Source organism: Lingula anatina, chromosome 2 (assembly GCF_051362555.1).
Source record: "Lingula anatina isolate TDL-2025a chromosome 2, LinAna3.0, whole genome shotgun sequence".
Classification (NCBI taxonomy): domain Eukaryota; kingdom Metazoa; phylum Brachiopoda; class Lingulata; order Lingulida; family Lingulidae; genus Lingula; species Lingula anatina.
In genome coordinates, this window is record NC_141768.1 from 7,009,415 (window position 1) to 7,021,717 (window position 12,303).

General features: G+C 36.7%; 1 protein-coding gene across 4 annotated transcripts in view; it reads right to left on the reverse strand.

Moving 5' to 3' along the window:
- The window catches only part of LOC106165154 (papilin), a 52,896-nt gene that overhangs the window by 16,289 nt on the left and 24,304 nt on the right, over positions 1-12,303 (reverse strand). For all 4 annotated transcript variants that reach the window (XM_013543288.2, XM_013543280.2, XM_013543258.2 and 1 more), the window contains exons 7-30: positions 11,918-12,041; positions 11,552-11,632; positions 11,104-11,276; positions 10,739-10,874; positions 10,427-10,553; positions 9,797-10,016; positions 9,325-9,516; positions 8,814-8,987; positions 6,442-6,627; positions 6,009-6,156; positions 5,524-5,720; positions 5,048-5,309; positions 4,541-4,719; positions 4,010-4,198; positions 3,587-3,772; positions 3,282-3,377; positions 3,044-3,139; positions 2,661-2,846; positions 2,220-2,427; positions 1,788-1,922; positions 1,400-1,495; positions 991-1,167; positions 447-623; positions 1-210 (exon numbers count right to left, since the gene is read on the reverse strand). In XM_013543288.2, coding sequence (XP_013398742.2) covers positions 1-210; positions 447-623; positions 991-1,167; positions 1,400-1,495; positions 1,788-1,922; positions 2,220-2,427; positions 2,661-2,846; positions 3,044-3,139; positions 3,282-3,377; positions 3,587-3,772; positions 4,010-4,198; positions 4,541-4,719; positions 5,048-5,309; positions 5,524-5,720; positions 6,009-6,156; positions 6,442-6,627; positions 8,814-8,987; positions 9,325-9,516; positions 9,797-10,016; positions 10,427-10,553; positions 10,739-10,874; positions 11,104-11,276; positions 11,552-11,632; positions 11,918-12,041 — 3,955 coding nt within the window. The remainder of the gene's footprint in view (positions 211-446; positions 624-990; positions 1,168-1,399; positions 1,496-1,787; positions 1,923-2,219; positions 2,428-2,660; positions 2,847-3,043; positions 3,140-3,281; positions 3,378-3,586; positions 3,773-4,009; positions 4,199-4,540; positions 4,720-5,047; positions 5,310-5,523; positions 5,721-6,008; positions 6,157-6,441; positions 6,628-8,813; positions 8,988-9,324; positions 9,517-9,796; positions 10,017-10,426; positions 10,554-10,738; positions 10,875-11,103; positions 11,277-11,551; positions 11,633-11,917; positions 12,042-12,303) is intronic.

Sequence of the window (12,303 nt, forward strand, 5' to 3'; positions counted from 1 at the left end):
CTTGTGAAGCTTTCTTATGTGTGACTTTTGTCTCTTCCCTAATCTTCTTCAGACATTTTCTTTCACAGTCAGCTGATGTTAGGAACCTGTTTTCATTGCCAAAACAGCCACCATATAAAAACTTGGAGCAGGTGCCAGTCCTGGTATCAAAGTACCACCTCCTGAAGGTACCCTTGCATGGACCAGTCACTTCTGGTAGTTTACAAGTGTCTGCAAAACATTTTAAGAAATGGCATCAGGCATTTTTCTAGGCAGGCAAATCTAACATAATTAAAATGTGTCTGTACAGCTGTCAAAATAATAAATCTTACTTCAAAAGAAAGATCTTAAAGATTATAAAAAGTTGTTACTATCTTGAGTAAGCAAATTAGGGGTACATCATTTCATAGCTGTGATTAAAAATTATTTCCTCTTAATGATGTGTGTTATATGATAATTTTACTTACCAACAGCAACATATTTCCTGCACGACTGTTCACAGGCATCACGAGTCTCAAAGTTGTTCTTATTACCAAGACAACCACCATATGTGAATGTTTTACAAGACCTAGTCTTCTGGTCAAAATACCAGCGTGACAAGTTTTGCTGACACCCACCTCGTACCACAGGAAGCAGACAAACACCTGAAAAGAGATTATATTAAAATCAATCCATAAATGAGTTAATTTCTAGAATATTACTTTTTGACATGAGAAATTATAAGTCAGATTAATCTAAATAAAATGTGTACGGTTCTAAACAATTGTCAAAGTTTCAGTTCTACCTAACAGAGCAGTTGGCAGAACAGCAGTAAGCAGAATCTAAATTTCTAACTGACAGCTATAGAATATGAAAAAATTATCTGAGTATAGGTCTGAAATATAGCTGTTTATCAGAAATATTGGATCATAACTAGATAACATGTCAGAGAATCAACTTCCAAGAACATAAAATTATATTTTAAAGTGACATGCAGACACAACAGATATAATCACCACCCCTCTCAGTTACCTTCTCCTGGAGGTTCAACACACACTTCCTGACACTGTTCTCTGGAGTCAAAGCGATTGTCATTGCCATCACAGCCGCCATACCAGAACCTGTTACAGCCACCATACGTGGTGTCAAAGAACCACTTCACCTTGAATCTGCGACATTTGCCCATCTGGCCAGGCATGGTACAGAAATCTGATATGATAAATAAAATATTTTTTGTAATACACACTAATATAAAATTTCTGAAAAGACCTGCATTGTAATTTGAAGTTAAGATCAAAATAATAATTTCTACAGCATTAGATGAAAAAATTAAGAGCAAAATTAACCCTAAAAATTAATTTTTTCTGAACAAAGGTCTTGCTAAAATATAAAAAATAATGACAGATCTTAAGAATTGACAGTCACAGTGTTGTCTTCCTACCCTTAACATACAGCACACCATCACATCCCTCAAGATCTGGTCCTGTTGCTGCCACCACACTGTTTGGACAACAACCAAATGTACTCCTCACACAAGCTGGAGAAAAACAAGTTAAACAATATAATTGCACAGTAAGCAATATAAATACATATTGTGACAACTGCTTGCATTTTGTGAAAATTCCTACACACTTTTGACTGTAATTTGGTAAACGCTTCTTACCCATTTCAAAAATTCACAACAGGTCATGAAAAATATCTTTTTGTTTAAACAAACCAAAAAAAAAAACAACAAAAAATCCAGAAACCAACCTAAAATAAACAAGTATTATTTGAAATATATTAACTAACACACCCCAATGTCTATAATTCCAAAAGTAACAACTTACAGACTGTATCTCTATCTATACATCCAGCAAACTGTGTGCCCTGAGCTGCAGTGGCGCCATCTGGACAACATCCATAGAATGTCACGTCACACCCTGGTAAACTGGTGTCTTCCTCAGGCAAGCACCCAGCAAAACCTAATTTTTTTTTTTACAATTATCATTTAAGAATCCCATCAGAATTAATTGAATAAGATAAAATCAGGGAACCTGTAACTTAAGTTTTATTAATTCTGCTGATCCAACTGACAGCGATATCTCAAAGGAAAACCATGTATCAGTGATGCAAAATTAAACATTGCTAGGGAAATTTTTTGTGATATTAATGAAACAGAATCAGAAAAGGTGTATCATTTACTATGCTTGCAGCTAAAGGTTTACTAGGTGAACCACAAGACCAGTATTAGTTTGGTATAAGTCAACAGCAAAACTTACCTGGTCCCTGTGATGGTGTTTTCTGGTCTGGGCAGCAGCCAAAGAAAGTGTGGGAGCAGTTCACTGCTGCATGTGTCACTGCCACCTCATTGGAGCTGTCAATGACCGGCTGTGTCTCTGGACAACCTTCCTTGCCTGGTCCTCTAGCAGACGTCACACCATCAGCACAGCAGCCATGCTGGGTTCCTGCACAGCCACCAACAAGTTTCTGCGCAGAAAATACATTACATTGGTAAATGGTTAATCCAAGTGTGTTATTCAGATATCGGGGAAAGGCAAACTTTTCAAACATTTTTTCTAACAATCATGCCTAAATCTTTACAGATAAAGGGCCATATGTGCTATTTCAAATTGCTACCCAGGTCTGGAGATGCAAAAACTCATTGTTTCATAACTCTACCAATTATTTCTCCCTCTAGCAAAGGTAAAACAAAAGCTTACTGTTTCTGGACATCCAGCCTTATTTGGACCAAGAGCAGTTGTTTCCCCATCAGCACAGCAGCCATGTTGTGTTCCTGCACAGCCACCAACCAGCACAGGACAACCAAGTTTGTCTTCATCTAGAGCAGCTGTTATACCATCCTCACAACAACCAAACTGAGTTCCTTGACAGCCGCCAACAAGTTCCTTCAGGACACAAAAAATGAAGAGGAAATAAACACCACATTATAAAAAACAAATGTTCTCTCTTGTACTCTGTATCCAATCCCTCGTATAAGAATATGAATAAATTAATAAATTAAGAAATTAAGAAAAGCATTAAAATATTCAAGAAGATGTTCAGGAAAAGTAGTCCATGCACTATGTGTAATAGTTTTAAGTACCTTCTCCGGGCAACCTTCTTGATCTGGTCCACTGGCAAATGTCAGGCCATCAGCACAGCAGCCATGCTCAGTACCTGCACAGCCACCGACAATTTCCTAGAAATACATGTTTGCAAGTTATTGTTTAATGATAGATTTTTTAAAAATAATGGGATAAATAATGGTTGAAAAAACTGAATATTTCTTCATAAATATCTATACTGAATACTGAATGATGTTGGATACAAATGTAGCATACCACTTCAGGACACCCAGCCTTATCAGGTCCCAGTGCAGACGTCACACCATCAGCACAGCAGCCATGTTGGGTACCTCCACAACCACCAACAAGTTTCTGAAAAAAAAAATTATATAAGGTTTATTTATCCAAAGACTAAATTTCAATATATAAAAACTCTGTCTACTTTCATCCTTAAAAAAATAAAATCATTTAAAGCAACTAAAAATGAAATCAATTTCTGGGTGTCACCCTGGTATAAATAATTTGTAAGGTGCCAGTATCTACCATCATTTCCATTAAGTGAAATACTTAACAAAGCTTACTGTTTCTGGACATCCAGCCTTATTTGGACCAAGAGCAGTTGTTTCCCCATCAGCACAGCAGCCATGTTGTGTTCCTGCACAGCCACCAACCAGCACAGGACAACCAAGTTTGTCTTCATCCAGAGCAGCTGTTACACCATCCTCACAACAACCAAACTGAGTTCCTTGGCAGCTGCCCAACAAAACCTGGAGAGACAAATTGTACTTTATACAACTTTGCAAATCTTAATTTTTGTAAAAAATTATTTGTTCTAAACTTTGTTATTGTCCCACTTCCATTGTAAAACATAACAGGTGCATCGAAGAAATGCAATACTTCCATGGTCTGACATTTAATTAAAATCGTTACAAAATAATCATGTTCAAAATCATAATCAAATCTGCACCATAAAAATATATGTTGCTCTATGTTGCTTCCCATACCTCATTACTGCCACTGTCGGGCACCATGTCACTGCTGCCATCTGGTGTAAACACCTCAGTGACATCTGGTGGGAGTGGTGTTGAGGCAGACAGTGGAGTGGTGGCTACTGGTATGCTGGTTTCTACTGTTGTTAGGACCTCCACACCTGGGGTTGGTTTTAGTGCAGTAGGAACATAGGGTCCAGCAATCTGCCAATACAAACTTTATTATAAGACGTCTACTTCAAATAACCCTGACACTTTGATATGTACAAATAGATTCATTAAAATTTACATGATTGTATAGATGTTTGTGAAATTAAGTCTATGGGTCCTTTTGTGGTAAATATTTGTTCCCATAATATGTTGGTCTACAGTCACCACATCAGTTGCAGTGGAAAAGTATAAATGATCTTGAGTTTATATTTTTCAATTTATCTTTAAAAAATGAAACAGCAACTGAAAGAATTTGGTAGCTTTTCTAAAATATTTCAATTCTCAGGATCTAAAAAAATTGCAAGACAATGAAATTATCTTAATGATAGCACTTGCCTTCTTAGTGGTTTGTTCTATTTCCTTCCCAGTGGGTGTTCTTATTGTGGTCACTGTAAGGCAGCCCTCCTTCTGTGGTCCCTGAGCAGCTGTGACACCATCATCACAGCAACCATAAATGGTGTTCTCACACTCTTCAACTTCACCTGATCCATCTTCACAACCAGTGCCATTAGGACCTACAATATCAATTGATTAATTTTTTATCACTGTTATTCTTCAACTATACTATCACCTATATCAAAAATATTTTAATTATTGTCCTTTAATTTGGAGAACAGCTTTTATTCCCTCATAATTAACCAACTTGACAGACTGCTTTGTGAGAATGATTTTAAGCCAAGCTTCATATTCAAAAATACATAGACAACAGGACTGGTATACAAATACATATTAATCCAGTTCATATCAATCATCCCAATGTGTGCAAGAATTCTTGTACAGTAATTTCCTTACCCAGAGCAGCTGTTATCCCATCAGGACAACACTTAAATTCAGTGTACTCACACAAATCTTCTGCATCAAATCCATTCAGCAAACTTGGTTTGGTTACAACCAACTCTCGCAGCTTCTTTCCTGACTCCACATTTTCATAAGTCTTCTCCCTTCTGCAGCCAAAATGGTTCAAACCTTGCGCTGGGATCACTCCATCTGGACAACAACCATACGCCATATTACCACAGTCCTGCTGCGTGGACTGAGGGCAGCCATCACCCTTGGCGTTATCTTTGGGTGTGATTTCATCCAAGCAGCAGCCATATTTGGTTTCCTAGAAAAGGAAAATTATGACTTATACGACTGTTCAAACAAGTTTTTTTTACATCAAATCTGCAACTCATGTTATAATACTGATAAGTAAACATACATCCTAGAAAATTCAATCTAGACAGTCAGTATCAATATCCTACAATAAATAGACCATTCTTTCTGAAAATGCAATTTATTAAGAATTTCATATTGGTCAATAAAAAATAAAAACTTACCTTGCATGTGAACTTTGGGCAACCCTTCATAAAAGGGCCTTTGGCACTAGTCACTCCATCTAAACAGCAGCCAAATTCAGACGTCTGGCAGCCTACTTGTTCCACAACATCAACATCCTCACAACCTTCAAAGTCTGGTCCCAATGCCTCTGTCACATCATCTGGACAGCAGCCATATTTTGACCCTTTGCAGCCAACTGAATTCAAACAAGATATATATACACATTGTATACACCAAAATTCAAGCAACATGGTACATATAGCTTAAATAAGGTTTCACACATCCAGAGAAATCAATTGCGGTTTGAGTTCAAATATCAGTGAACACATTGTGAAAAACAACAATAATTTATTAAAGCTCTGTGGCTAGCATCTTGTTGACGAAAGGATGTTGACTCAGGTATTCACTTAACATATATAATTATATCCTTTAATTCTTCTTAATCTGATTACTTTAGCGACTGAGCATGGTAGGTCTCACTTACCCACAGAGCAAGGTAAAATATTGCAGACCTCCTTTGCAAATGGTTCAGGTTGCCCGCTACAAGAGGAAGCATCCACCTGTTTGCTCAACTTGGGGGAGTAGCATATCACTGTCCTGCCTTTGACGCCTCCAGCACAGGGCATGGAACACTAGAAACACACAGACAGGGGAGGGATTTACATAAAAAAAGCACATGCATGTCACACACATACCAGCATAATGCTGGTTATTGTATTATAAAGAAAAAAAAAGTTCAAACAGCAAAAAGTTCGTCAGAATATTTACTGGAGAGTATTCCACAAGTTTTAACACCTTTCACCAAATATCTAATTTATAATTATTTTATTAAATTCAAAGTCTTATATACAGTTGAGATCTTCAAGGCATATGACCAAAAAAATTTTTTGGGTGTCAACCATATTCCCTCAACACACCTTATCCCATGGCCCACTGAACCACATAGCATCACACGGCCCCTTGGAGCACTTCTGCTGTTCAACAGGCTTCTTGGCAATGTCACAGTCATCATCTGAGACCTCCTGGCTGTCTCCAGTGCTATGGTCTACCCTGATACAGCGCACTGACCGCGTCTGGACACCATGACCACAGCTGGATGAACACTGGAAGATGGGAACAATTACATTTAAATGTGATTTTTTCTTGAGAAATAAGTATTTTTTTTCTTTCTTTTACTTTTATTTTCTTTCTTTCTTTTTTTTTTTGTAAGATTCTGTTTAATGCTCCTAAAGACATGCCAGCCTCAACTGGCTTAACAGACTAATATTCAGAGTCATAACTAAAAATTAAATTGTTAAAGAAGTAAAAAAGAGAAATTTTGTTGAATGGGAAATTTGCCATTTTGCATGTTAGACTATTTTTTAATTTTAGATAGAAAAACGGATTTTGAGAAATGGTCAAATAACGCTGTATGAAGTTTTGAAACATCTTATCTAATATGTAATCATAACAAAACACAGAAGCACATATATCTGTATTAATTTTTAAGCTTACGGTAATGTGCCAAGCATTTCGACGGGCCCAGTCAATCCGACCACAAAAATTATTTTATAAAATTAATTTTTCTGGGCTCAAACAATTAGTCCATACGTCAAAATCATGGGACAGAATTTTTTTCTTGTTCCGATTGTTCGACCACATCGTCGACAAGACTCGGTAAATTTTCAAGCCAGTGAAATAGATGCTGCATGCCTCGGCCCTTTGTCAATTGTTGTCCTTTCAATAGTTCTCGTTAATGAGGAAGAAACAATTAATTGAAGATCTAATCATCACGCCCGTAACTGGGGAGGGGGGGGGGGGGTTAAAAAAAGGTTTATTCTGGATGAAACCAAATATCGACAGTGGGTAGAATACGTCGTAAACACCTTCGTATAGACCATATATCGCGTTTGCTAGCAATAAAAAGTTTGGGAAGAATAAGCAATTTATTTTCAAGTTCGATTGAAATATATATGCAGATGGGGAAACGTTCTTTAAGTCAACACCGCAAGATCTTACATTTACTACAATCGACCGAAAGATCAGCAGGATCGACCGCCCAGACTTCTTGGCGCCAAATACCACGCGCTGTCAAAATCTGACGAACACGTGTAGCTGTTCACCTACATGGATAACTGATTTGCCAACAATAAAAATGATGTCTTTCTTAATTCCATGGGAGCTTCATAGAGAGTTCCACTGGGTATTTACGTTACCTGTGAGCCACTTTCAATTTCCCCAGATGCATGAAATGTTGATAATATTTAGTGTAATCCACTACCCCCCTCCCCCAAAATGGGACCGTCTTCATTAACATGTGGTTTGCGCTATGCTGGAGCAGACCAGATAAAACCAGTCTCTCATTTCTGCATGTGCTGAATTCTCACGTCAAATTATAAATGCACCTGTTTTGTGAAAATTATGGCAAGTAAATGTTTTTTTTTTACGTTCGGGTTGTATCAGTGGGGTTTTCAATATGCACCGTGGTTTGTGCACAGCAAGAGTATATAAGTAAGAAAATCGGAAGAGTGCCAGCAAGATACTGTATGTCTATCGGCACAGGTACGCTCCGTATTTTGCCTTTTCTCAATATGTTTTTATATGACATGCTTTTTAAATAAAATACTTAATAGTAATTTGAAGTTACACTGATTTCCGTTTGAGTACCAGTTGGTATTCTTTGATACGGGTGATTGAATTTTCTTCGGAAGTACCTACGTCTACGCCTCGACGCTGAGCAAGCCTTGCGGGTTGAAAACAGCTGAACTCAGACTGGTAAAAAATTTCAATTCGGTTGATTTCAGTTGTCATATTAAAATTCAAATAGGGCGTACATAGATCACATAACTAGTTTAAGTCCACTAAAGCTACCGGTTTCAAATATAAGTGACCGGCCTTTGTTTACAACACCTGTCTCCGGGGAAATACTCGCCCCACTTGTGAAGCGCATTATGAAAGTGATCGTAGGTGAGGGAAATATATAATTAAAAATTATAATTGTCGTCTTTTTTTAATGTTAAGTAATGTTAGCACATATTGTACACAGCAAAATAAGATTTCAGGAGGATAAAACATGCCTGAAACACGTGTTAGGCGAAAATTGCGGCTTATCTTGCGTAACACTTCCGGTAAAATGCAATACTTTCGGAAAGATGGACGTTTTGGCAGATGCCCCTAACAATCCGATGATATCAAAGGTTTCCATTTGCTGTATTTTAATCAATTCGACCAAACTGACATTTCCATGAAATTAATTAATTAATCTTGGTCGAATTGTTTGGCATATTACCGTAATATTGGCAAACTTTACCTTTGCCCAGTCAGACACATGCCACATAGGACTACACAGGGCCTGGTTCTGACATGGCCGAGAACTGTCTGGCTTCCTTGCAGCATCACAGAGGTCTTCATCCTGGTGCTTGCTTGTCTTATCTACACACATCACCTCTCTGGACTGCATGCCCATACCACAGTCCCCTTCACACTGGAATATTACAGGCACAATTCTCCACTCCATTTACTTAATAATTAAAATCAGAGTTTGTTGTCTTTGTAGAATTTGCCTTGATTTTGCATACACAACACCACCTTAGTTCTAAAATTTCTCTAAAATGGGAAAGTTGTTAAATGCGAGATATGAGGCCTGGTAAACATGATTTAATGAGTTATCAGGTATTACATTGCAAGCTCTGTACTTTCCAAGGGAATACATGATTGTTGGCAAGGTTCATTACCAAATACAATCAGGATATTTTCTAATATTTTTAGGACAGATTATTTCCTTAAGATGTTTCTAGAATAATAATAATAATAATAATAACCTGAGACCACTCAGACACTGCCCACTCGACTCCGTCACAAGGCACTTGATAACATGCCTCTGTCGTGTTTGGACGTGCAGACTCGTTGCACATGTTGTCGGGAAGCATGCTGCTGACTGCACCAGGGATGGCGTGCTGTGCCACACATACCACCTGTCTTGTCTTCTGGCCCTCACCACACACTGTGTTACACTAATATAGAAGCAGAATTGAGAAAATCTACTTCAGATTTATTAAAATAACTTAACATTATTATTTTGTATTGCAGAGCATCTCTTATGTACTTTATACAATCTGGTTTTACTACCAAAATGTTACAGTAACACATTATTTTTTTCTAGTAACAAAATATAATCCTTACTATTTCTTTAGAAAAAACAACAAAGTTTATCAAACTTTTGTTGGCTAACAATGTAGAAAATGATATAGAAATCACAATCTTGCCTAAAAACCACATGAAGGAATTACCCACCAAAGACCACTCGCCAATCTGCCATGTTGGACAAGGGATATCAGTATTGCACTGCCTTTGATAGGAGGGTCTTCGTCCCACTGACTCATAGCACCTTTTGTCATCTAGCACCACGGGGAGATTATCCCCATCTTCATCCACCATCTGACAAAATACATTACGGAACTGGTATCCCCCATCACATGTCTGAGTACAGGGATTCCATTGACCTACATGCCACCTGAAGGAATATGATCAGTGTAAATTATGCTAAAATCTCACAATTGGAAAATGGTAAAAAAAGGAAGGTACTCGAACTTATGGAAAACATGTGAAACGAACAGCTGTATCCATTAGAAACATGAAAAGACCGTACTGTGATAGCAACAGATTTGACTTCTGAAGTTCAAAAAATGGAATATGATGAGACTGCACTTGTAGTTATAATACAGATTTTCTTGTGTTATGATGATCTTACCTTGAAGGACATCATAAATGTTACATATTATCTTGGTGTTCTGTAGATATCAATGTGCAGAAAGTAAAATGACTAAAATGTGTTAGTTGTGACATCAAAGATTGTGTTAGTTGTGACCATTGAAATTGTGTAAGTTGTGGTATTAAATACTGTGTTGGTTGTGATGGTTATACCTTGATGGACATCGTTGTGTATTACATGTTCTGTTCACCACTGGCTGCTCTATAAAGGAACACAAGTAGGGTGGGACCAGTTCTCGACTAGTAATCTTATGGCAAGTTGCATTCCGTAATTGATATCCTGCAAAGCAATACTAAATTGAATTAAAAAGGAAAAAACAAATTATTACAAAACACAAAACTCAACAGTATTCAGTTGCAGCATGTCTTGGACATAAATAATGTTTGGAAATAAGGACTTTATAAATCATAATTCTGGACATAAAGTAGTCAGTATCAACATAAAAAACCACAAACAGACCATACCTGTGTCACATTTCTTTGAACATTCTCCCCACTCTCCAGTTCCCCAGGTGTATTCCCCGGTGACTCCTGTACTCTTGGCTCCCATTGGAACTGAGTACTCATATTTGATGCTGGCCTTATAACCTTGGTACAATAACTAAATCAAAGTGCAGTAAATGATTTTTTATAAATGAATTTTTATGAAAAATGGTGAATAATTAGCCAATAAAAGTTTGAATTTAATATCCTTGAATATCCCTTTAGATTCTGTGGTGGCTTTCAAGCAAAAGATGGTTATAACTGAACTTATAAAGAGTTTTAAAAACTTGCAATAATGAAGCTTTATTTAAAAAAAAAATCAACAGAGTATATATGCTCCAACTTACCACAATATAAACTGGTTCAGTTGTAGGTCCCAGTGCAGACAAAGATTCTGGAGCCTGGAAGTAGTGTGGTTGTCTTTTATAACTGAACACAGTGCCAGCAACCTGGAGGTCCTTGGGGAAGTCTATCCTGTGCCCAGCATTTAAATAATAGGAGCCTGATTTGTTTCTCAGGGCTGGAAAAGTTGAAAAAGTTAATCTTACGAATCATGCATAAAGATGCTTTGATGACATACAAATAATTTGATTACAAACAATGACAAATTTCATTAAATTCTGAGGAAAATTGCTTCTTCTCTTCTACTTGCCAAATAAAAAATGCTGTAATAAATAAAGATAAGTATTTGAAAATTTAATCATATCTCACATAAACAATAAACAAAGTGCATTGAGAAACATTGGCAAAAATGCATAACTAGAACTTAATAGAAACTAATTAAACAAAACTCACAGAGGTAGTTTCCGGTAGGTTCTGTCTCTTCTATCAGCACATTAGTTGACCCAGCAGGTAGGTAGAGGAAATCATTATAACCTAAAATATGAGACATTTCATTAAGAATACAAGTAAAAGTATCATGATTAAAAAACCTTGATGTGATTGGCATCATTCACTTTTAAATAGCAATACTTCAAAGCAGCCACCATAGCATATTTTTACACTCTAATGGTTTTATACCTTTTATTAATCATACACATAGGAAAATCACAAGCTTGTATTTTAATTCCAACCCTAAAAGTGGTAGTAGTGATGTGTGTTTGGAGAGTGGTTAACTTTTATCAATGTCTTCATTCTCTCTCTCTCTTTTCAAAGCCCTACCAATCCTGATGTTCTCTGTGTGGTAGACTCCCTGGACAGTCTTACAAGTGTTTCCATCTCCTCCACACTCCCTGCATTTGTCTTCACTGATACCAGACTCCAGCATCAAATCACAGCCAACACTCTGAGAATAGATACACATATAAAGATATATATATATATATAATACTGCTTTTTTTCTGCCTAATAACAGTATTTCATATATCATATTAGAAAACAATGTTCTCATATATAAAAGCTATATAATTACTGGTTTTTATTGCATTTACATAAATTAAAAAAATCTAATTAAATTATTTAAAAATTTGAAAAATTTTGATTGTTTAAATTAAAAAAACCATCATGACTACTTTACATGTACTGTCCATATTATTACATACCATATA